General features: G+C 37.4%; 1 protein-coding gene across 4 annotated transcripts in view; it reads left to right on the top strand.

Moving 5' to 3' along the window:
- Positions 1-5811: 5811 nt before the first annotated feature.
- The window catches only part of EPHA7 (EPH receptor A7), a 169225-nt gene continuing 149266 nt past the window's right edge, over positions 5812-25770 (top strand). For all 4 annotated transcript variants that reach the window (XM_058566614.1, XM_058566615.1, XM_058566616.1 and 1 more), the window contains exons 1-3: positions 5812-6078; positions 10412-10476; positions 14049-14718. In XM_058566614.1, the coding sequence (XP_058422597.1) occupies positions 5982-6078; positions 10412-10476; positions 14049-14718 (832 nt within the window). In that variant the 5' untranslated portion in view covers positions 5812-5981. The remainder of the gene's footprint in view (positions 6079-10411; positions 10477-14048; positions 14719-25770) is intronic.

Here is a 25770-nt window from a genome sequence, read left to right on the forward strand (position 1 = left end):
CCAGTGCCTTTCTAAATATTTAACAAATACTTGAAAGTCCTATTTTTAATCGAGGTTTCTGTCAGTATTCTCTTTCTGGAATGTTATGCTACTTAGATTGTGAATCTGTAATCAATTTGATCCACATCATCAAGAAGAAAGATAGTCACTTATCTCTTTTAAGCTAGCTTCTCCAACTTAAGAGGAAATCTGGCGTCTCCTTCCAAATGGTTAGTATATTCAGTCCACTCGTGACTTTATTTTCATCACTGCCATACAGTACAACTTTTGAAAACTGGCTTTAAACAGAATTGCCTTGTTCTATAGATCCTTCTCAGCTGCAGTGTCATTCCACATTTGAGCTACAATGCTACAGCTCTTTTAGTTCATACTTACATAATTAATACAGATACCATACCTGTGTTCGGAGGGCCCTTGAGCCTCAAGCATGTCTTCACCCAGCAAGTTTTAAGCCCAGAATTCTATTTCCTTCACAATGAGTACTACTTTGAGGTACTTGGGCTCATTTCCTTCTCAGTCAGAACCATCCTAATACTTCAGAGCTTCTAATATTAACGAAACTCAAATGGGATTGGGTTGGGGACTTACAATACCTTTCCTCCCAGGAGGGTCCTTGTTTCATACAAATTTGCCCACTTTCTCCACAGAAAACAACACTGCACGTCAAGTCAAGGAGTAGTATAAGGCACCACTTCTGGCAGTGTACAGAATTCTACCCTTGGTCAGTGGAGAGAGCATCCACAGCTTCATAATTTTACAGCTAGGGGACACTATTCACGAATTATTTCCTCCATACTTAAAAATTCTGCTTCTAAATTGCTTTGGTACATAGAAATTTCTATTGTTCAGATCTTTTCTTAGACACCCTTGATAGTAGCCAGGCAAATTTTGACAGAATTTCATTTTTAGTATTAACCATGGCAGAAGACTGGGGTGAGAAGTGGTCTCTAAAATGCTCCTCAAGCTAGGGACTTCTAGGAATTTCATAGGACGCTTAAAAACTCAGAACTGTCAAGTCCGATAGAACTCTCAATCCCAGCCTGGCCCTGTTTCCAGGGTAAAACATTTTGGGTATCAAGTGGGTGGAAAGCAACGAAGAGAATATCTGAGATCTATCTGGAGACTCAGAGTTCCTCAGATGTTTAGCTTAAAAAAAATTGGAGAGAGCTTTTCTGCAATATAATTCACCTTCCAAGGTGCATTTGGAGCCCCTGCAGTTAACTTGGCCTCTATAGACTGAAATAGGTCATAGAACATCTCACAAATTTTTACGATGGCCTTTAGTAGGCTGGCATAGGTACAGAGAGGATAAGAAACTTGAAAATGTCAATGGGACAAATATATATTAATTACACATATAAAATTACATAGATATAAATATATAATTATATATGTATATAATTTCTTAATTACTTTATCCTTATTCAGCGTGAACTTGATTGGTCAGGACACCCATAGATCCTGGTGCCCCCTGGTGGTCACTGAATTATCATAGATCTCCTTGAAACCTAAAAATCCACTGGGTTTGAAGAGCTAAAAAATTGCAAGAAGGGAAACCATGAAAGCATGTAGAAGTAGTTTCCATAATCTAAGCTAGTTCTTCCTATCTGTGCTGGCGATTTATGGCAAAATGATGTGTAAGTAATGAAAAGGAAGAACCTCCCTAGGCAAAATCAAATTTGAAAAAAAAAATCTTCTTTAGAGTATCGAACATTTGTCAGTGATTTCAAGTATAATGTGCCACATTACTCTGTTATATTTGGTGGTTCTTTTAATATTAGTGAAATAAAAGTTATTTGACTTAACACTTTTGAATATTTTAAGGGGTTAGAAAATTTCAGAGTGACACTTTAGCAATATTCAACTGAACTCATAATTTTGATATAAATTGTATTTTTATTTGTTGTCTTAAATTAACTCAGTAATTGCAGTTAAAGAATTATAATTGTAATCTTCTGAATGTTACCACTTTCTCTGACCTCACAAAAGCAAGTGAACTTGTATAAAGGCATAAAAGATAGTCTTGACTTATAATTTGATTCCTGACCTTTAACTTCCTATACTGTCAGCTAAATCTGAAGCTTAGAAGAATAAGTGAAATTATTACTATTTTTTATGAGCTTAGCTTATATACATTTTTTACATTGGCCTGCAAATAAATATTTTATATATACTACATAAATCATGCTAATGTAAATATGTAAGTGATTTTCCTGCACAGTGGAAAGATTGTTTACATTTTGACTGAGGTCACAAATAGAGAACCCAATTTTCTGTAATATCTATTAACTGAGATATAATGTTTCTTTTCTGTTTATAATCAGTTTCTCCTGCACAGTACCTTTTCTAATTCAGTTTAAATTACCCCCTTTTTTGTGATGAACTTGCATTTTCACATTTACCAGCTGTGAAGCATTTAGATAGTGAGTACAAATGTAGAAGGTTCAGAGACAGCCCTTTGATTTCATTGTTGTTGTTAACTATTTAGCTTGGCAGCCTTGGATTTGTAACATACTGAAGTCTCAGGTTGTTCCTTCACCCTCTAAAGGCCTGTTTACTACACACATACACACACACAAAGGCTTTTATCTGAAAATTCACCAAACTTATTCCCTGAAGTCATTATAATTTACTCCTAAGTAACTATTTCTCACTTAAATTCAGAGAATATCTCCCAGAGATAAACAGTGAGGTAAACATTAGTATTCAAGCAAGTTAAAAGAGGGTAACAGCTGTATCCTCATTTGGGATGTGTGTCTTGAATTTGTACATTTATTTTCATATATGTATAGTTATATGTGATTATTAGTAATTAGAAAGATAAAAATAACACGGTGCATAAAAATTGAGTATATCTTCTTTGCAACTCAAAATAGGCATGTTCATCTTTCTACTATACATTTATGATAGATGTTTCAAAAGAGGACCTATAAATGGAAATATTCAAGTTTTAGTCTCTTTTTTTCCATTTATTTAAAATTAGCTAAATATAAGTAGGATACTCTACGAACTGTATCTCACAATGAATACATAAAAATTAAAAAATAGTTTTCAGAATTTCTGCACTGGCTCACATGTGCTGTCTGTACACATCATTTGGTACTGCTCAGGAAAATGACTTCTTTTCTATTTCATTTTATATACACACATACATTTACTTTTCTAAAATTTGCTTAAGAGATAATATGCAAAAATCATAGATCTGAAGCTAAAATAAATGATTTTTAAAATGATATGGTGAAATTAACTATTAAACGTTATTTTAAAATATGAAAGTTTTGTGAACTGGTTATTTTTTATCTCAATGGCTTCATGTACAAATAGGTTTATATGCTTTGCCTTAAGTCAAATACAGTCTAATACCAATTTATGTACTAAAACATATGCTGTATAATACTGAATAATGAACCTTCTCTTCTTGACTAAGTCATTGACTTTTCTTTAAATGTCACGACTTCTTTATCCAGATACAGATATTTCTTTACCTAGATACAAAAGAAAGAAGAGAAGGTTGGTAACCTAAAAATGAGTTTCATTGTGCAACTCTGCAGGGAAAAATGTCAGCAGCCTGGCACATGTGCATTTAATGTGAAGCCTCTTGTCTCTAAAAAGAAAAGAGAGGCTGCACATGCCCCTGTGTCTGACAGAGAAAGCGGACACAATAAGGGGGCTCCTGTACCACCTACACTCATCAGAGTGAAGGATGCTACTTCTTTGGTTTCCTGGTTTAGTGGAAAGGTATTTGTATTCCCATCACCGAGTATTAGTCATTCAATAGATGAAAGGAATATTTTAAACTTTAAAGGCTACCTTAGTGTCATTCTAAGAAGTGGGGATGAGACCCTAGAGAAAGTGTTGAAATCCTGGAGAATTATTTTAACTATTAGAAGTGGTTTAATATTTGTGAGTTTGTGGTTCTGAGATTAATAGTTTTATAGCCTACGTGTGTGGATTTATGTTTTTAATTCTATCGTTTTAACTTACAATTTTTACCCTTAAAGCATCTGTTTGTGTCAATACTGCTTGATCTCTGTAACAAGTGCACTCTACATTTTTTTTTTTGTCTCTTTTCAAGGTTAATCTATTAAGCAGTTTACATTTTCTATGCATCCTTTAAAGGGCACTTAAGATGCTTTTAGATATAATTTGTAAAATATTTAGTAGGCATAATGGCTAGGAACAAGTAACATTTAAGAAATAAACTACAGAACCAAAGAGAGGTTAGAGAAGAAGGCAATTTCATTTCTTTTTTCTTTGTAATTGCATTAAGCAAGAAAAAACTACAGGAGACCATTTACCATAAGATAAAATGTAAAAATCTGGAGATCTGTCATCTCTGAGAAGTCTTTGCTATAAAGACCAGAAACAACTCAATTTACTTTATATTTCCAGATAGAAAGGATAGGAAAAGTTTGGAGTCTTAGGCGAGATCAAACTTTGTGCCTATCATAAATAAAGGCAAATCATGAATGACGGATTTTTTTTTTTTAAAGAAGAAATATAGGACAAGAAGTAAACGAAGCTCATCGTAAACATATAACTGTTACTCTTCGTGACCTTTGAAATGGATGATTTGGCAATTAAGGTTATAACCTTCTTCCTCTTATTATATTACCCACCCGTTGAATTGCAGTGTCCGAAACTGTCTAACGGTAAACGGATTACTTTACGCATGGTCCTCGATATTTCAGTTGGATGAATTCAACAGGAGATGTTGGTCACACTTTTTATTCTCAATTTCCCTTTGAAAGATAATTATTGAATAATTATTGGAAAGTGGTCAATATTTGCGAAAGAGGTCTTGTTTTATGAATTCAATGAGTGGTAGCATTCTTTAAAATTAAGTGTAATTTATGCAGCGAAATGTGAAACAATCAAAGTGGGGCAATCCAAGGAAAATCTCAGAAAATGATAAATCTGTAAGAAAAATGATACGGAATCTTCTGAAGGTTCACTCTTTATGTCCTACTTCACCCAACAGACTATTGTGAAATGATAGGGCGGGGGTGAGGGAGGCACATAAAACAAAAGACTTCCTTCCTCCACTCCCTTTTCCTCTGTTTTCTTTTGCCAGAGCTTGTTGCAAACTCTTGGAGACATTGTTTGAACATAATACATTTAGTTACTTCTTATTCTTCCAGGGACTGTGCTGGGCGGTGCCTAGAGCTGACTGCCGTTGGAGTAACAGAAAAAGAGCAGAAACCCATCAAGAAAGGAAAAGAACAAAGTTACCCGACCCGCGGCAGTTGTAACAACAAAAAAGTAAAAGGCACTTTACTTAAGGGCACAGTTCCTTTCACCGTCCCGGCTCCGTGCTTGGTAGCTGAGAGACGGCTTGCATTGCCTCTGGTTTCTAAAAGACCGCGAGGAGAACCGCTATCTACAGGACTGTGAGTCGGGAGCGTTATTCTCGGATTGATTCTGCTCCACGAAAGCCGCGGTTGCTGTAAGCAAAGTGCCCACAGCAGCACGGACCTCGGCTGCCGTGCACGTCCTTCCTCCCTGAGCATCCAGCGCTAGCCGGGGGCTCCGAACCTGGAGGGAATCCTGGACCCGCAACCTGACTCCGCTCGCCGCGGATTGGCCCGGACCCCGAACCCCGCCCCCGCGGCCGGGGCGGCCGTTTCTCCGGGCCCCGCCCCTCGGCCCTGGGAATCGCCGCCTGGCAGGCCGGCTGCGCCTGCCACTCAGCCCGAGTGGCGGAGGCTCTCCGCTCAGAGCCCCGCCCCCTTCCCTAATTGATATTATTGGAGTGTGGAGCAAGCGGCCGGTCTGCAGTCGGAGACTTGCAGGCAGCAAACACGGTGCGAGCGAACAGGAGGGGGAAAAAAAATAAAAAAGCTGAACGTGGAGCAGCCGGCCGGAGATCGAGAAGGGGAATCGATGCGAGGAGCGCAATAAAAAAGAACCCATTTCGGAGCAAACAGCATTTAAAAAGCTAGGACTCAACTGAAATCTAAAATAAAACCTGCTCATGCACCATGGTTTTTCAAACTCGGCACCCTTCGTGGATTATTTTATGCTACATCTGGCTGCTCCGCCTTGCACACACCGGGGAGGCGCAAGCTGCAAAGGAAGGTAAGGTGATGGGAAAGCAAAGTTTGTTCCGACTTATTTATGTAGCTGTCTACCTGCACGAGCCGGCTTGTCCGCGGGGCTGCCGGCCGCGCCTGCGGCGACCCTCCCCCGCCGGCTCCCCGCCCCCTCGCCGCTCGGGCTGCTCCTGGCGGGCGGCAAGCGGGGTTGCTCCGAGCCGCCTGCAGCCCCGCGCCCGGGGCCGTCCGCCCGACGGGAGCGAAATTTCTGGCGCGGGCAGTCCGGGGGCGTGAGCAGCAACGGAGGGCGGTGGAGTGGGTGGGGGGGCCGGCCAGCGAGCTCATTCTCTAGGACCCCAGGCGAGTCCGATCTCCTCTAGCCCTCTCCTCCTCCTCCTCTCGCTGTCGCCTCCGGTGGGGTCAGCTACGGCCCGAGTTGGTCGGAGACTGGGCAGTGCAGCCTCTAGGGTCCTGGCCAGTCCGCCGGAGTCTGGAGCCTTCTCAGAGGGGCCGTGACTTGGGTGAGCTCGGAACGCTCCGGTTCCTAATGAAGTGCTCACTGCGTCGGAGGAGGCGGCGCGGGCCTGCGGTTGGCGCTCGGCGCTCGGCGCTCGGCCGCCGGCGCGGAACAATAACGCCGCGGAGGTGAAGTGGGTTCGCGGCGCGCGCCCCGCAGCCGGGGACGTCTCCACTCAGCGCGCGCTGCGCGCGGGGCCCGGCGGCCGGGGGTCAGCGGCAGCCCGGCGGGCTCGGCCGGTCGGGGAGGCAGGGGGCGGGCGGGGGCCGTGCAGTTGCTAACGAGATGCCGCCTGGGCGACTAGAACTCCCCAAACATCTGCCCCACATTGGGGCAGTTGAGGAGTCCGAGTGGTCGAACCTTGCCAAAGACCCAGAGCCTGAGGGCTAGTTCTGGTTGACTAGAGCAGGTCTCATTTGGGCAGCCAGATACGTCTGTATATGCTTCTTTTTTTCCTTCTCCTTTGAACCATTGACAGAAGGTAAAATACCTTTCGGTGCCTGTAGTTGGAGCTGGGGAAAAATAAATCCTGTGAATGGAAATGTCTTGCTTCTGAGCAGTGTCACAATCTACCCCCCCTCCCCGTTATCTTCCAGGCTGTTGGTCTAAGGGTGATTTCCTGATATTGCAAAAGCAGAATACTAATAATTACTGGCCCCTGAAGTGTGGAGGATGGAGGGATCTCTTATCAGATTTAGGTCATGGTGGTGATGCGGCGGGAAGGTTACTTGTCGGTACTCGCTTCATCTCTCCCTGAAAACTTAGTGATTTAGTGCGGCTTTTCTTTATTTTCTTCGTGCACCCGTCTTCGGTCACTCACTCCACCCCTCCAACCCAACGCCATGTCCTACTCCTTGATCCAGGCTGACCTTCTGACCCCAGTTTCCACATCTGCAACCTGTGTTGACGCTGAACCCATTCAGAGAAAACCGTGACTCTGAGCTGTCGGTTAGGCGTTTGCAGATGAACCAACGTCTGCTAGAAACACACACCCATACACACCCAAAACCTCATTTCTACTCGCGTGACATTAGCGATTAGGAACAGTCAGTCCTAGAACCTGGCACTGATTCCTCCGGAATAGCGGGACCCTAGGAAAAGTTTGCACCGCGGCGGCGAAGCCCCGCGCGCGATCTCCCGCAGACTCGGGCTGGAGTTTGAGCTATAAATAACTGCATCACTAGGGGGAGAGGTTCCTGCAGCCAGCGTGTCCTGCTTGCTCGCTTTTCTCTTCTGGGTGCAAGATACGTGGAGAGGATTCTGATTCTAGGAGGCCAAAATCTTTAATGCAGAAGTGAGATGTTTAAAAGGTGGGCGGGGGTGGTGAGTGCGCCCCGCTTCCCGGTGGCGACGCTCCCAGCGCGCAGCGGGGATCACTTGCTGCCGTTCTGGGAGCGAGCAAGCCCCGAGGCGGCGCCGCGGCACCCAGGGCAGGCGCTGGGGACCGCGTCGAGCAGGTGCCTGGCCCCCGGGGTGAGTGGGGGTGGCTGGAGGAAGGTGAGGGACCCCTTGCCTCCACTTTCCCCGTACACGTTTTCTCGGGGTGGTCAGTTCCCGCTACTGGGAGCGCGTGTGTAAGTCACTCTGACGCTTGGAGGCGAAGTTGCAGCTGCTGTTTTCCTCTCGGTAAATGCCGCCGCTCCCTGAGAGGAGACGCTTCCCGAAAGCCTCTTTCCTCCTCCCGGCTCCTTCGGGAGCTAGGGCGCCACCGGCTCCCTGGAGTGCCCAGGTCTGGCGGAGGCGTAATGGATGCTCGGCGCGCCGGGCGCGCCGGCCTGGCAGCCCCCGCCCCGCCCCGCCACCGGCCCCGCCCCGACCTCGCCGCCCGCCGCTGCCCGCGCGGCCCTGGGCTGGCTCCGCTCGGGCGCGCCCCGCATCTCGCCCCGCGCCCGCAGCCCCGCCCGGCCCGCGCGGCAGGACGCGGAGTCCCCGAGCCCCCGGCCTGTGCGCCCCGTGTCCTGGTCGGGCGCCGGGCTACGCCTCCGCGGGCGTGAAGGGAGGATGGCGCTCGGTGCTCTGAGCGGGAAGGCAAAAGCGCGCACTTGGGCTTTATCCGGAGGGAGACACGCTGATCACTTGAGAGCTGCTTCCGATTAAACGCTTAGGGGCCATTTCCGTTTTGTTTTTGTTAGTTTGTTTCTCTCTTAGCTTGCTTGCCATCACCGCCCCACCGCGGTCCCTGGCTCCCACCCTACGCTGCGCTGAGTGGTAACAGAACGGCAATAAACAATAATCGCAATGCTTATTTCACTCTCAAAAACGACCCAGGAAGGTCGCCTGGGTTACAAATCCACTTGTCTCTTGCCAGTACGGAAGACAAAAAAATAAGAAAATAAATCATCTCAAGGGGAGATTACCTGGAGCCCACGTTGTTTCCTCATGCTTTCTCTCTATTGTTGAGGACAAAAACAAAATAAAATCTAACAATTACTAAATATAAATTCGCTAGTCCAACAATATATTGATGTTCTGTGAAATACAACTTGGTATGTTCAAGTGTGATTTTCCCCCTTATTTGAAAGGGAGTCAAGTGTTTGGTACCAAGGTTTGTGCTGTCGTGGTCTCCCTGAACGTCTTAAGTATAAAACATTTTCGAAAAAAAGTGTTTCTATATCTGTTTTCAGTTATAGGGAATAACCTTGACAACGGTGAAGGAGTGGAACCCCAAATCATCTGTTCCTTTGTTTTCTTAGCATAACAAATTTTCATTACGTTTCAAATACACATTTTTTTCCTCTGGTGATTATTTAAAAGTTCATATAAGCATGTATTTTATTTAAGTCCAGATTATAACATTTTGCTGAGATTGATGTTAAGCATATTTACATACTTGAAAATATATTCACTTTTATTTCTGGACAAATTGATACATTTGTTAAAATGCTGTAGAGTCAGAGAAATATTTTTAAATTTTCTGAACTGTTAAGTTTTCTAAAACTCTGAAACCAGTTTGAGCAGAGTGAATGCTTTAGAAAGGTAGTTGTCCTAAAAAGCAATAAAATATATCAAATTGGAAATATAATATATATTAATGTATGATATTTGAATGCATTATCTTACATTAATACTATCAGGAGCATTTATTGTATTTATATAAATATTAAATTAATTGCATTATGCTTTTTGATAGTGTAAAAGTGGAATATAACTATTTTAAAAAGTCAAGTCAAAGTTTAAATATACCATTTTGAGAATTAGCTAATGCTTTGAAATATTTGGAAATTAAAAACATAGAAATATTGAAAACAGGTGTTTGACTAATGCAGAAATATATTTTGTAAATAATATGCAATTTATTTTTCTCATGATAACATTGCTCAATGTAGTTTTTAATTGTATTCATTTTGGCTTAAGAGAAGACACTGTTTGTGAAAGTTAAGAAAAGTAAGCTCCAATTCTCAAAAGGCACTAGGAAATACTTTTGGCAGAATACTACAAATTCACGACTGGCCAGAGTAATATGGAATTACACTGTATTATGTTCATGTTATTATATTTGACAAAGTTTGGAGGGCTCAATAGTTTATAAAACCCTTTATAATATATAATTACTATAGAATCAATATATCATATCAATTTTTTACTGTTGCTTTCATGCTACTTTTGAGTTTTTAAATTTAATTTAATATTTTAATTAAAAAATGTAATATTGGTATTTTAATGTCTTTTCTCCATAAGAAAGTCCAATATACTTGTTTCAGGTGGGTATTCATTTCACCATTCATTTACATAAATAACTGTTTATATATCTTAAGTCATAAAATGGTAATTATTTTAAAAATTAGATTCACCCTAATAACTTTTACAAATGTGTAAATTTAAATTTTTCATCTAACAGAAATAAAACTTCCTTTTTCAGTACTGCTGCTGGATTCGAAAGCACAACAAACAGAGTTGGAGTGGATTTCCTCTCCGCCCAATGGGGTAAGGGCTTCTCCTCATAAAATATTACCCTTTAGTTTTTAAAATAAGAAGCAAAATCTTTTCCCTCTTCCCTGAGTGGAATTATTCACATTCTTCATATTTAAACTGTTTTAATTCCAAATATCTTGTTCAATATTTTATTGTGTTTATAATGAGACATTGAGTTCTTTGAGTAGAGAAGGTATATTTAGCATTTGGGGAAATGGATAAAAAAAATCTCAATAACCATAATCTTTTGAGTTCATAATGTGAGTGCATCATACCTGAGGTTCCAGGCTATAAATGCTAAGTAATTACAGGGAACATTCCTTCACGAACTCACTTAAACCTTTTTAGTTGCTTTATACTGCTATAGCATAATCACCAGATAGGTTGTGTGTAGTTCTTTAAAACAGTATGTAATCTGTTTTCCCCTTTTAAAAATAGTTTTAGCGTCATTCAAAATATACTTTAAAAGGTAACTAAAATGTAATATGCTCACTATTTTAGTATAACATTTGCTATAAAATATTATTTAGATTCTCCACATTTATATCATGTTCTGTCTGCTGTTATTAATCAGAAGTGATGGCAGAGCATGCACATATTACAGTAAAAATCTGCTACAATAAGTATGAGTGAAAGCTGTCCAATAAAAATCTATGAAAACATAAGTAAACTCTAAAAAATTCTGACCATTATGTTTCATATATCAGGAAAGCTATATTACTTGCTTAAATTTAGTTCAGTATCTGTCTTCTGGTCTTATTTTAATTGTGAGAGAGGGCACATGCTTCATCCCTTTTAAGGAAGAGGGCTTCGAGAAAGAAGAATATACCCCATTGTTATGCAAGTTAATCTTCGGGACAGTAAGAAATCTGGAGTCAAAGCGCATGAAGTATAAGTGAGCATATAAAAAGTTAACAAATTTTGCAAAGAGGAGAATGAAAGTCTAGAAAGGATTTTTGAGTATCAGGACATCATAAAATCAGTATGACATGAACTGGAAGTCAGTTTAAGAATGTAAAATGTGAACAATGCAAATCTGTTTAAAATATTCAGATTTTTCATTAAATTAATTTTTGAGAGATTGCTTAAGATCATATTGTAGTTATCTGTATTGGTCAGAATAAATTCTGAAAAACTGATAAGTATTTTACAGATTAAATATAAAAAGTGTACTGACTTTAAGGGATGAATGGCATACTTTTCTTGAAAGTGAAGTGATTTCCATGAATAAAATAATATACATTATAGGAAGACATTCACAATAAAAAATGAAACACTTCTCTTGCCAATGACAGATGTAGCCCATTTTCTACCATCCATCAATTAAAACAAATCAAGATAGGGAATGGTTTTTATCTCTAAGGAGAAGTAAACTGATATACAATTGTAGAATTTCATCCATGTAATCCACAGAATGATAAATTATGACTGTCTGTGTTATCTTGGACTCAAATGGCCATTTTCTTCCAAGTATCTTGAGTTAACAGCTCTACATATCTGTAGGAATCAACAGATAATATTGGAAAATGATGATTGACCATATTTTCCATATGTGAAATGGGTTTGCCAATGTGGTTAAATATCTAACTGCAAATAAAATGTTAATAAGATATAAGTTTCTAGAAAATATTTTTATAAGCGTATCATAAAAGCACAGTATCTGAATTAAGACTTCTTACCCAGTGGTGTCATTTGTAGAAACGATTGCTGTCTCTTAGAAAGAGAGATAATAACACAAGGGTTGCGTTAAATACATTTGTGTTGTCTCACTATTTGTTAACAATAGTTGTCTTGAAATTTTCCACTCAGGAATAAATCTTTAAATAAAAATTAAAATTACCTGGGTTTCATAATTGGTTTTTCATATGTAGAACAAAATAGTGTAATTGGTCTTGAAGTTAGAAAAATGAATTCTTGAGATATATCCCTTTCTAATAATTAGCCTTGGTTTCTTCTAACTAGGGAATTGTTAAAAAGAGCACATTTATCTTTGGAATTTTTGAGTTTTTGGTAGATACCCTTTCTAGTTTTACTTCTTGTAATAATTTCAGTCTAATTAAGAGATTAAAATCTACCTGTCCAAATGGATGAATTTGGGTATATTTGACTAAGTGCCATTCAAACAGATTACAAGCAGCTAACTGAAACAAAGGAAAATATGCACACCATGAACTAGTCACAAACTCAAGTTGTGTTGAGTAAAAGCTGAACATGATCATGGGTTCTTTGCTGCCTTTGAGGACCTTTGATGATATGTATAATGAAATTGTAGCAAATATATAACATCACAAGAAATTTCTGAATTATAGTATATTGCTGTTTGTCAGTCTTGTTAGTTTTCTAATCTAAGTAAATAAATTGATTCTCTGATTGAGTTTTACAAATAAAACTCATTATCACATGCTTATTAGTTTAGTTTCCCATCTACTTTTCTTGAAACAATAGTTTAAATATTGCATGCTATGTGACTTTGGACTTGAAGACTAACATATTTTTGTATTTGGCATTTCATATTGGGAAAATGAATACAAGTAGATGACCAAATCACTTATGATGGTATCATAAATATAAAGTGGAAAATTTTGTAATAATGGTAAGAAAGGATATAAACTGTTGTTTTAGGTTTTTAAGGGCTATTTTTAGGTGAAATTAATTTATTTACTAATGAGCGATATAGGTAATATTATACATGGTTTCATAATCTCTAAATTGTTACAAATTCTGCCAAACTTACTTTCCTTTTTTGTGAAAATGTATGAGTTTGCTATGGTATACATTGTATCAGCATATGAATGGACATTTTTAACCATCTAATATAGTCTTCCTGTCATCTCGTTACTGAAATATGACCCAGCATGCTGATTTGCTATGTACATTTGATTGTCTATTGAAAGAAATTTATTTATAAAGATGAATCATGCTTTTGTAACTACTTATTTATAGTTATGTGGCATTATGTACAATATTATACATAGCACTGCAATAAATAAATAGCTCTGTAAAATGTTACTCCGTTATATCGCATTTTGAAAGATTGTAAAAAATTCCACATTATGAATGTCAACATGTTGTGGAATGCTTTTACATTTCAGAGTACTCTTGGTATTTTCTTTCCTGTGTTTTCAGGTACTCTTTAAGTTTAAAGAAGTATAACATCAACACTTAAAATATCAATTGAGTTATCAAAAATTCTACCATGCATCCATCTGTATATGCATTAAATGGTAATTTAAGTAATTGTGTCATGTGCTTTAGTCTATAAAAATTACAGTCTCTATAATGGGGATTATAGACATAAGCCAATTGGTAAAAAGAAACACTAATACACTAGCAAACAAATATTAAACAAAATGAAATATTTATTGTAAGTACAAATAATGCAAGCAACCTAAATGATGTTCCGCCACCAGGATGAAGCTGAATGAGAATCCTGTATTCTCAGGTTACAGTGTTCGCCGGGGTAGCAGTCCACCTAACTCTTTCCAAGATACACATTTGTGCTCTACTAAAGATTCCTCATGCACTTTCAAAAGCAAAATGTTATTTTTTGCTGAATGACTGATGACCTTTTCTGAATTTTACAGTGGGAAGAAATTAGTGGTTTGGATGAGAACTACACCCCGATACGAACATACCAGGTGTGCCAGGTCATGGAGCCCAACCAAAACAACTGGCTGCGGACTAACTGGATTTCGAAAGGCAATGCACAAAGGATTTTTGTAGAATTGAAATTCACCCTGAGGGATTGTAACAGTCTTCCTGGCGTACTGGGAACTTGCAAGGAAACCTTTAATTTGTACTATTATGAAACAGACTACGACACTGGCAGGAATATAAGAGAAAACCTCTATGTAAAAATAGACACCATTGCTGCAGATGAAAGTTTTACCCAAGGTGACCTTGGGGAAAGAAAGATGAAGCTTAACACTGAGGTGAGAGAGATTGGACCTTTGTCCAAAAAGGGATTCTATCTTGCCTTTCAGGATGTAGGGGCTTGCATAGCTTTGGTTTCTGTCAAAGTGTACTACAAGAAGTGCTGGTCCATTATTGAGAACTTAGCTATCTTTCCAGATACAGTGACTGGTTCAGAATTTTCCTCTTTAGTCGAGGTTCGAGGGACATGTGTCAGCAGTGCAGAGGAAGAGGCGGAAAACTCCCCCAGGATGCACTGCAGTGCAGAAGGAGAATGGTTAGTGCCCATTGGAAAATGTATCTGCAAAGCAGGCTACCAGCAGAAAGGGGACACTTGTGAACGTAAGTAATATGTGCTATTAAAATTCCACTTTGCGTTTGTTTCTACTTCAATATCAGAGATTTTAAGTAATGATAATTGTTTAAACAAGTGAGTCTGCTCCATATCAGCAGCCCAATTCAGTAGATCTTAAGCAAAGTCACTATTGAACTTATCAAGGATTCCCCACGGTGATATCTGCACTAAAGGTATGCAATAAATGTTGGTGGTACTGATATTTGTTACTAAAATTTAATTTGCTCTGTGCTTGACGTGGAAGTCAACAGTTGCACACTGGGCTATGACATTTAAGAGAAGAGACTGGACAGAGTGAGGTGACATTAATCGGGATTTAATGATATGTGATTCCTTCTGTTTTGAAATCCATATTGTCTGGGCTTGTGAGTAGTGGAAAAAAGGAGGTTAAGGGGGCTGCTAACAAGAACTCTACTGGAACAGGGCATATACAGATACACGTACAACCCTTTAGAATGATTTTTTAGAAATACTAAAATGTTGATACAAAAATCATCAAATTTCACTTGATAAATCTCGGAGATTACTTCTGCCAAAGCCATATTTGTTTTCTGGACTAAGTAATAAAATGAGTGTTTTTCTGATAAGTTGTGTTATAGTGGACCACATTTTTCTGGAAGTGGGCCAAAGTAAAGTTTTAGTTATCTTAATACATCAGCTGGACGTTTTCTGTTTGTTTTGAAACAATAATAGCATATGAATGAGTGAAAGTTTTCCTTTGTTTTGTAAAACGGAATTTTCTCTTACATAGCATTATGTGGTAATAATAATTGGCCTGTATTTTTCTTTTTAAAACTATGTCACATGGACTTTCAAAATTGACAGATATTTTTCTGTTCGTGGCTATCCTGTAGAATATCTTACAATGAGGTTATATTACTTGTGTCTCTTTTAACTTATAAAACATAATACATTCCAAAAAATAACTTATATATTCTTTGCACTCCTAAGCCAGCAGCATAATTTTAATATTTGCAAATCCTAGTTAATTTAGAGGGGACCGTATCTAACTAATTATTATAACTAAAGCTTTTTGGTAACTTACTATGTGCAGACAGTCTTCCATGTGCTTTACATATACTAGTTCATTCAATGAGGTAGGTATCATTATCGTCTCTGTTTTACAGAATAAAAAATTGAGGCTATCAAGGGCAAATTGCTTGCTTGCAGTTAATTTAGTAATATTTGTCTTGGCTCAGATTCAAATTCAGGGCATTCTGATTCCAGAGCCTGGGCTTTTAGCAACAATATTGCCCTGGTTTCCATCACAAAGCAAGGAGAATCCTAGCAAATATTATTCTGTTTCAATGCTGAAATTAAGCATCTTGCTCATAGTAGTTTGGTATATAAATCACATTACTTCCCCATGAAATTCTCATTCTAATGGAATATTTAAAGAAATAATAATTAAAAAAATATTTAGATCTGTGTTGTCCACTATGGTAGCCAGTAGCCACGTATGGCTCTTAGGTTCTGAAAAGTGGCTATTCTAAATTAAGATGTGCTTTAAGTATAAACTACACACTGGATTTTGAAGGCTTAGTACAAAAAAAAAGAATGTTAACATACATCATTAGTAGTTTTTTCTATGTTGCTTACGTATTGAAAGAAACATACTTTAGATGTATTGGGTTAAATAATATATGATATCAAAATTCATTTCTGTTTTTTTTGTGAGGAAGATCAGCCCTGAGCTAACATCCGTGCTAATCCTCCTCTTTTTGCTGAGGAAGACCGGCTCTGAGCTAACATCTATTGCCAATCCTCCTCCTTTTTTTTTTTCTCCCCAAAGCCCCAGTAGATAGTTGTATGTCATAGCTGCACGTCCTTCTAGTTGCTGTATGTGGGACGCGGCCTCAGCATGGCCAGACAAGCGGTGCGTTGGTGCGCGCCCGGGATCCGAACCCGGGCCGCCAGCAGCGGAGCGCGTGCACTTAACCGCTAAGCCACGGGGCCGGCCCTCAAAATTCATTTCAATTGTTTCTTTTTACTCTTTTTTAATGTGGCTACTAGAAATTTAAAAATCACATGTGTGGCTCACATTATATTTCTATTGGACACACCATTTAGATGGAGTAACTGAGCAAATATATTTTTCTGTCCTGGTTGAAGAGTTAAATACTTCATGTAGCTGGTCGCTAGTATATGAAGTACCTACGACCCAGTGCTCAAATATCGTCCGTTCTGTAGCTGACACTGTAAAGTGAGCTATGAGCAAAAAAATGGGGGATACTGTAGGTTCAGGCCCCATAGGCGGGTTTAGCAGCCTTCTTTGACACCCCCTGAAGGAGTCAAACCTGTCTCCCCACTCCTATCTCCCCACTGTCCTCTTCCCCTGTCCCTCACTGGCAGTATTTCTTATTGAGTGAAAAATCCTGCAGGTTCCGTATGTGTTGAAATCAAAAACTGACGAAGATTTATCACTACTAGTAGGCAAAATGCCATTCCACTGGGTAAGTATAGAAATATTCTTAGTGAACTAATCAATCCATTGAAAGGCAATGTTCTTATTGACTGGACGTTAACAACAGTTACTTGAAAATGGTGGTAGATTCAACAGTAACTATTATAAGAAAATTTTAAGAACACGTTATTACACTTTAGCTGTAAAAGCAGCAGTTTCAGTAGTATGCAGATTTTGATTGATGTGAAAGTGGAATTTCAAACTTTAGCATAAATGAGAAAACATAAAAAATAAAGCATGAATATGTATAAAAGTGCACAATTAAATTTGTCTAGGAAAAGACTGGGAAGTAACATTAAAGGTCCTCCTCTTTTAAGGTTTAAAGATTTTTAAAGAAAATTATAGTATTTTTTGTTTTATTTTGTATAATTTAACTCAAATGATTTCTACACTTGTCAAGAAAAACAAACAGGAACTGTTTGAGTTCTATATTCTAAGTATAGAATTTAGTAAAAAAAAAGCAGTTTTTAACTACAGTAAAGAGATATATTTAACATGAAGAGAATACTCCAATTTCTTCCAAATGAGCAAAATCATCTCATTAAATGTGGTGCTATTAAAATTATTCACATTCATTTATTTTGGTTTTAAGAATTGGAACCACATTTGAGTACCAAATTTATTGTCACCTGCAGACTACACTAAGGGCCTTAAAGTAAAATTACTTTACTTTTGTCTACATTAATTCTGCATTGGAATAGGTAGAATTAGGTATTCATAGTAAGAGTTCATTAAAAAAATGTAATTAAAGGAGTCAAGATGCCTCCTTATGGTTCAATTGAAAGAGTGTGTGCACGTTGTTGTAAGTCAAGTAAATTTTTTATCACATCACTTTCTTAATTTTTAACATTGGCGATGTTGACAAAGGAGTTAAATACCTTATACTTAACTATGGCACTATGTTCATTTGCAAAAACACTTCCCTCCTTGGCAGAATTCCATCGCATGACTGTGAGAGTACTTGCCTCTGGACTGAGTCCAGGCCTGCCCTTATAGTATTTCTCCTGTTTCCTTTCAGTGATCCTGTTAAGAGTGAAAATAAATTCCAGTCCCATATTGAGGAAAACTGAAGTGTTTGGGAGAGGATGCTAGTGAATCCCAAGCCAAATGTGGGTGAATGGCCACTTAAAGACAAGTTTATCTGGGCACTTTCTGGAGTGGCAGCCCATCGTGATGTTTGTTAGAGTATAATTTGAAGTATGAACAACTATGAAAACTGATCACAGTTTTGATCAGTTGATGTAAGAGCTTTTTGTTTTCTTTGTGATTTTGAAAAAAAAACTCAATTTTGAAAACCAAATGTTTCTCAAGTCTACTGTGTAGAGAACTTCTGATTCTTTAATATAGTGCTTTTATGAAGACATTTCTTTACATTCATTTTAAAATATGTAATTCCCGTTAGTTAGTATCCATTTATTGTCAAAAAGTCCTTTTTAAAAAATTTACCATGTGAGTTATATTGCAACTTCTATGCAAAAGAGCCAATATATTTTCTTAGGTAAAAGTGTAGTGATTTTAAAAATTGAGAGCAGATTATATTCTATTTTACCTATATAAATACTTTCAGAAGACTAATACAATTGTGTTCTGAAATATATTTTGAAAATTTGGAAACTTTTGTACAGTTTGATTCTATTTAAAAAGTAGAATAGTGTTTGTCAAATTGTGGAGATTGGTATTATAACTTGGATTTGTATAGGTAATTTGTGGTTTACACTTAACAATCATGTTCATTTTCTCATTTAATCCCTGACATATCACAAGGTGGGGAAAAGTATTATTTTTTTCTCTCTTTCAACATATGAAGAAGCTGAAGCTCAGGAGTATTAATAAGTAACAAATTGGGATGAGAATCCGGGATCTTGTTTACCAATGCAAGTCTTTTTTTGCCACTACAGCACACTGCTTCCTAAAATTTGTCCTGGACAAATTTTCAGTTTCAACCAATGGATTTTAGTTATTGAAGACCTGATGAAACTATTCTAAATAGGGTGACCATATGCCTAATTTGCCTGGGATAATTGTTTTACTTATTAACACTGCCTCTTTTTGCTTTCAAAAGTGTTCTGATTTGGATGATAATTTATATGGTCACTGTAATTGTAAAAAATGCAAGGATGTAGTCCAGTTTACATGCACATATATCAGAACATAGAGATGAGATCTGCTTGCATTATTTATATTGCTTAATTTTAATTTTTTGAATTAAAACAAATATGTAGAAATTTCTTTTTTTGATGATTTCATATAAAGGGGAATTCAAATAATCATAGATTTCTAATTTTTAATATAAGTAATTTCCCTAATAGCTGATTCTTAATATTTTCTATTAATAACTGAACAGGTCTGTCATAATTCAATAATGTATAATTTATGGACATATAATATATACAATTCAATAAATTAAAACATTCAATTTGATAGCATTAATAATATTAAAATCTACGTCTGTTGATTAGATTTTTGAAAGCCATGTGTTTTTTTCACAGAAAAGTAGCGTGTAATTTGTACTGTCACTTTTCATGATAACTAATGAGTCTTTATAATATATAGTATTTACAATCAAATATATGCATAAATGTAAGATACACTACAGGGTTAATAGCTCAGATGCTGAAGTCACAGAGTTTTTAAATTCTGGCTTCACAACATGCCAGGTGCATAAACTAGGGCAATCTACCTAAGCCTTAATTTCCTTAAGTATAAAATGAGACTAATAAAAATAGTACCTCCCTCACAGGGTTCTTGCCAGAATTGAATGAAATAATGCATATAAAAACCCTAGGAATAGTATCTAGGACATAGCAAATAATCAATGAATGCTTGTTATTATCTTACTATTAATAATGCAGCAAGGTGTTTGCTAACTAAAGAAATCTCATGGCAATGAGTGAATGCGCTTGTATCTCATAGGCCACAGATAGTTAAATATCCTTTAAGCCAGTAATCTCATCCCTGGTAATTTACCTAAGACGATATTTCAGTAAAAGAAGAACTTTTCACATAACCTTTTTTCCCCCAGCAATGTATATAATTTGAAATATTGGAAATAACCTGAATGTCCAAAGTTAAATGCACCACCTTGATTGAACTTAGTCCTTAAAGTATCAGCAATGCAATATAAGAATTTTGAATGTTCTGTTAATAATTTTTAATGAAAAATAAAGAATAAAATGTTGTATACACTGATATTTAGAATTATGCAAAATATGCCTAAGGAAAAGAATAGATGGGAGCATAAATATCACAATGAATATGTCAGAGTGGTAGGATCGTGGGTGATCTTTTGTTCTCTGTGCTTTTAAAATATCTCGAGCATTAACTTTTTTTTAAGGCTATAATTATAAGTTATATGTAACCTGGTAGCTCATACAAAGACAACCTGAATTGTATCTCCAAAATATGGGTATTTAAATTAAGTTAGTTTCTGTATATATACAGGGCTCAGATGATAGAGCAGTAATAAGTGATGGATATAGTTTAAATTATTTAACAGGGGGAGAGATTCGACATTAAATAAAAAATAGGTCATAGATTTTGTTTGTTTTTCGGTTATTAATAGATGACAACAACTATTTTAAGTGCTTCACAGGTATTAATTCATTTACTCTTATAGGGAGATGTTTTGTTGTTAGTGCCATGGCATTGATTCCGACTCCTAGTGCCCCTGTGTACAGCAGAGCGGAACCCCGCCCCATCTTTTTGCGCTGTCCTTCACCCTCCAGCGCTGTATCAGACAGTGCTCTGCTGCTATTCGTGGGGTTTTCATGGCTAATTTTTTCAGAAATGGGTGCCAGTCTGTCTTAGTCTGGAAGCTTTTCTGAAACCTGTCCACCATGGGTGACCCTGCCAGTATTTGAAATACCGGGGGCATATTTCAGCATCACAGCAACATGCAGCCACCACAGTGTGACAACCAACAGATGGGTGGTCTGGTTCCTCACTGGCAAACAAACCTGGGCCATGGCAGTGAGAGCACTGAATCATCACCGCTAGGCCACCAGGACTGGCTAGGGAGTTGTTACTAACTCATTTAATCTAGGAGGTAGACCCTATTATAACCCAGTTTAAAGGAGAAAAAAATACTCTTACTGATGTATTACATTATTTATATATGTTAAAGTATATTTATATTTATGATATATATAAATGTTTTTTTATGTAAGGAAACTGAAGCACAGTGAGGAGTGGGTTAAGTACCCACCATCACACAGAGAGTGGCACACTGCTGTTTAATCAAGGTGGAATGGCTCCAGAATCCTTATCTACTAACCAGTGAATACAGTGGGCAGCGTCCTTATAGATGAACATTTTATTTATCTCAAAGTCTTTTAACTTTCTTTCAGGATATCTTGAAAGGCGATACAAATCTGAACATTTTCTTTCGTTTATAATTTCAAAATACTTATACCTCTGTCTTTCCCAATATCCTGAATATTTCATCTGCTTTGCCATGCTCTTTCCTATTCCAGTTCTTTCTTCATATGACAATCAGAATACACTTTGTAAAACACAATGTAGATAGTATCACTTGATTATTCAGAAAGCTTCAGGCTCCTGATTGCTAATAAAAATTCCCTATTTTTAGACTGGCACTGAAATCCCTCCAACCTGACCCTAATCTTCTTTTCTAATGTTCAGTCACATATTTATCATTCCCCCTGCCTGGTACTGCTCTCTTGTTCTACCGTAAGCACATCGTAGATATTTTTATGATGCCCTGTTATTCAACATTTGGCCCCAAATAAACAGAAAATCAAAACTCATCGTACTCCCTCACAAGTACCTATTGTGCCTTAATCCTACACAATCCTAACTTCTTCAGCGACCTCTCTCTTCCAAATTCTGGTGGTGGTTCCTGGCAGTATGTTCTCCTCTTTTTCCATACCTTGCTTTTTACTACTCGCAATACCACCTGACCTCTCTCAGGCTGTTGAGATTTTGCCTTTCCTTACAGTTTCAAATTAAATGCCACTTATACCCTGTTAGATGGTCTCTCCTTGTGGATACTTATAAATGCTTTGCCCTTTCCCTATGGGAATCATCATATGCTATCTGATTTTAATTATTTGTAATGCCCTTTTACAGCTTCTAAGCTGCGTATCAACCCAAGTTTACTTATAGTTTTCTACCTACCCATACCTAGCACAGTTCCTTCTACCACCTAAGTCTTCCAATAAATGTTTACCACATTTGTTAGAGATGTAATCATATACTACCTACTTCCAAGACAAATCTTTTCTTATTTCAAATTCCTATTGCTATTTAATTTCTTGTTTTATATGCCTAGTCTCTATGACTGGTCTTAAACTTTATGAGTATAAGAACCTTTTATTATGTTTAATTTTCCTCATAGAATATGGCAAGATGATATGCTAATAATTAGTAAACATGGAGAAGAGTCTGCTCCAGATAGGAGGAATTTATTTCTATGAAAATAGTATAACTATTTATATTTATTCATTGTCATTTTCCCATTCTCTGTTTGTCACTGTCTTTGTGTCTTTATAATTTCTCTGTCTCCCTCCACTAAAAGGAAAGTCATTTCACCCTCTTTACTAATATCTATGTATTGAGAAAGAGAGAATTCCAAGAACCTGACAACATTTTCTAAAATAAGATGGTCTTGAAATATATTTTTGTTTATATTATATGGGAAAGTGACTTCTGTTATAAGATTGTATTGTTTTCTTTCCAAATTATATATTGTAAATGTTATCTTGAATTGCAAAACAAACAAAAAATAATAGAAAGAAACAAAACCGAGAAATCAGTCCCTCAGCTGATATTGCACTCTATTCTGTAAATCAGAAAATATGTAAATTCAGTATCATGTCCAAATATATTTCTGCTATTTGAGTTATAACTACATTACGTTACATTTTTTATAGTCTTTAAATTATTCACTTTCAGAAGCTCATAATACCTGTTTCAAGACATTTCTGAATAGATAATGTGTGTAGATCTGAAACAAGTGCCATTCCTATGCTCCAGTCCCACAGTACCTTTTCTCAGGAGCAACTACTGTTATCAATTTCTTCTGTTCTTTACAGAGATATTTGCTCATAATTCCTTAAAAAAATATGGAGATGGATTGTTGTGATACTTAAATTAGAATCATATCACAATTTCCTACTAGAACATTGTAGACGTCGCTCAAAATTACACTGCTTTTTATTCATCTTTAGTCATCTTTGTACCCACAGTGCATTGAACGTGGTAATTATTCAATAAAAAAGGATGAGAAGAAGGAAGATCTGAATTTGAAAGAAAAAATAAGGAAAGAGGAAAGAAATAAGAAATTAATGTGTCCGATTTAACTTTCTGTGATTTATAAGCTCAGTATCTGACTTCAGAACGTTTGTCATTTTCCTAACTTGGGCAAGTATGTGATCACTTCTTTTATATTTCTAGTGGAAGTTTAAATTGGCATCAATTTCTGGCAGGCAATGTCATAATGCAAATCAATGATACCCTAAAATTTTGCATTGCATTTGATTTTTTTACCCAACTTCTAGCCATTTCCTTTAAGATAACTATCGCTAATAAATATCGCTAAGATAATATCGCTAATATATGAAAGATTTTATTTATGATGATATTATGTATAATATAGTTATTTTGTGCAAGTAATATTATTATTTTCATAGGACAAATTTAACCCAGCTATATATTTGATATTTTTCTCTCTGTGCGTAAACATCTGATGCATGAGTCAGAGAGGAAAATTTCAGAAAATCCTTTTATTCCAATTTTCCTCACATTTAAGTGATTTTATCTCATCCTCTGCAAAATATCTCACAAATTTAGTTTTATGGAAGCGTGTCTTCATTAGTATATTCATGTAGTGTTTAACATGTGGGAAGTAGAAGGTCACATGTACATATAGTTTGAAGTTTTTTTTAATCTAGCAACAAAACAATTAACTTTGAGTTTCAGTCAAATTAATGAGTAGACATTATTTTTTTTTTCTACCTGTGATATCAACTTGGATAAAAGTTATAGAATCTGTGTGTATACATCAAGTATTAATCCCAAATAACAGCATTTCATGGAAATCCAGAATAATACATACATCAGTTGAAATAAATGTGCATTATTTCTCCCAAATTCTGTGGTTTTGTGAAGTATGGAAGGTTTACTATTTAGTTTACTTTGGTTAGTCTGGGGTCAATGAATGACATAGGAAACCAAGGAAAATACATCTTGGGGTAGAGTAGTTTGAAAATTCCTAGTGGTTACATTTTATGTACAGTGGATTTTGAATTTTTTCATTTGGCTCGTTCATTTAAATTATTTACTGTTGATAATTATGTTGTCTCTTGCTTCCAATGTATTCGAAAATCAGGAGGCTTTGAAAGAACACATACTGTGTTTTACATTTTGTTTCATGTGTCACCCAATTAACACCTAATTTAGCCCCTCACCCATGGTGGTGTCATCCTCAGACCCTCACTGAAACCATTAACATTGAACTACAGCCTTTTATAGAAAACCTAGATCTGGAGAAGGAAGCACTGTGATGCTTTTATTAATAGAGTCTAATATTGATCAGATATAATTATTAATGACATATCTTACATTTATCATTTATTAATGTTGGTCATCAATCTGTTAGGCTAATTTACCTACTGTACTTTTTTTTTTTTTTTTTTTTTTTTGTGAGGAGATCAGCCCTGAGCTAACATCCGCCAATCCTCCTCTTTTTTCGCTGAGGAAGACGGCCCTGGGCTAACATCGGTGCCCATCTTCCTCGACTTTATATGGGACGCCGCCACAGCATGGCTTACCAAGCAGTGCGTCGGTGCGCGCCCGGGATCCGAACCAGCGAACCCCGGGCCGCCGCAGCGGAGCGCGCGCACTTAACCGCTTGCGCCACCGGGCCGGCCCCTACCTACTGTACTTTTTTGTGTGTGTGTGAGGAAGATTAGCTCTGAGCTAACATCTGTAGCCAGTCCTCCTCTTTTTGCTGAGGAAGATTGGCCCTGGGCTAACATCCGTGCCCATCTTCCTCTACTTTATATGTGGGACGCCTGCCACAGCATGGCTTGATAAGCAGTGCGCAGGTCCATGCCTGGGATCCAAACCTGTGGACTCCTGGCCGTTGAAGCGGAGCATGTGGACTTAATCACTACGCCACTGGGCTGGCCCTACCTACTCTACTTTTTAAGAAGATCATTCTTTCTAAAAGAGAGGGATTAAGGGTGGGAATGGATAGATGTGGAGGGTTAGAATATATCTAAAGAGTCACTAGATATAACAAATGTTTATTCTGAGAAAAAAATTGAATATTACTAACTTCACTGTATTACTCTATCTTTTCCAGTGATTTATAACTTCTATGTTTAATTTGATAGTAGTTTACTATTATTAGCTAAACTAGTTTCCATGTAGACAGTGACACCTAATGGCATTAACTTACCTAATGACATTAATTAATGACATTAATTTAAACTAGTAGATGGGTTAAATAAATAAACTTGATTGATTTTAAAAGTGTTTCTCTATATTGTCTACTTTCAACAGCCGAAATAACTTATACTACATAGTGTTCCTATTTTAATTGACATTTTCC

The sequence above is a fragment of the Diceros bicornis genome, chromosome 23 (assembly GCF_020826845.1).
Source record: "Diceros bicornis minor isolate mBicDic1 chromosome 23, mDicBic1.mat.cur, whole genome shotgun sequence".
In the NCBI taxonomy this organism is placed as follows: domain Eukaryota; kingdom Metazoa; phylum Chordata; class Mammalia; order Perissodactyla; family Rhinocerotidae; genus Diceros; species Diceros bicornis.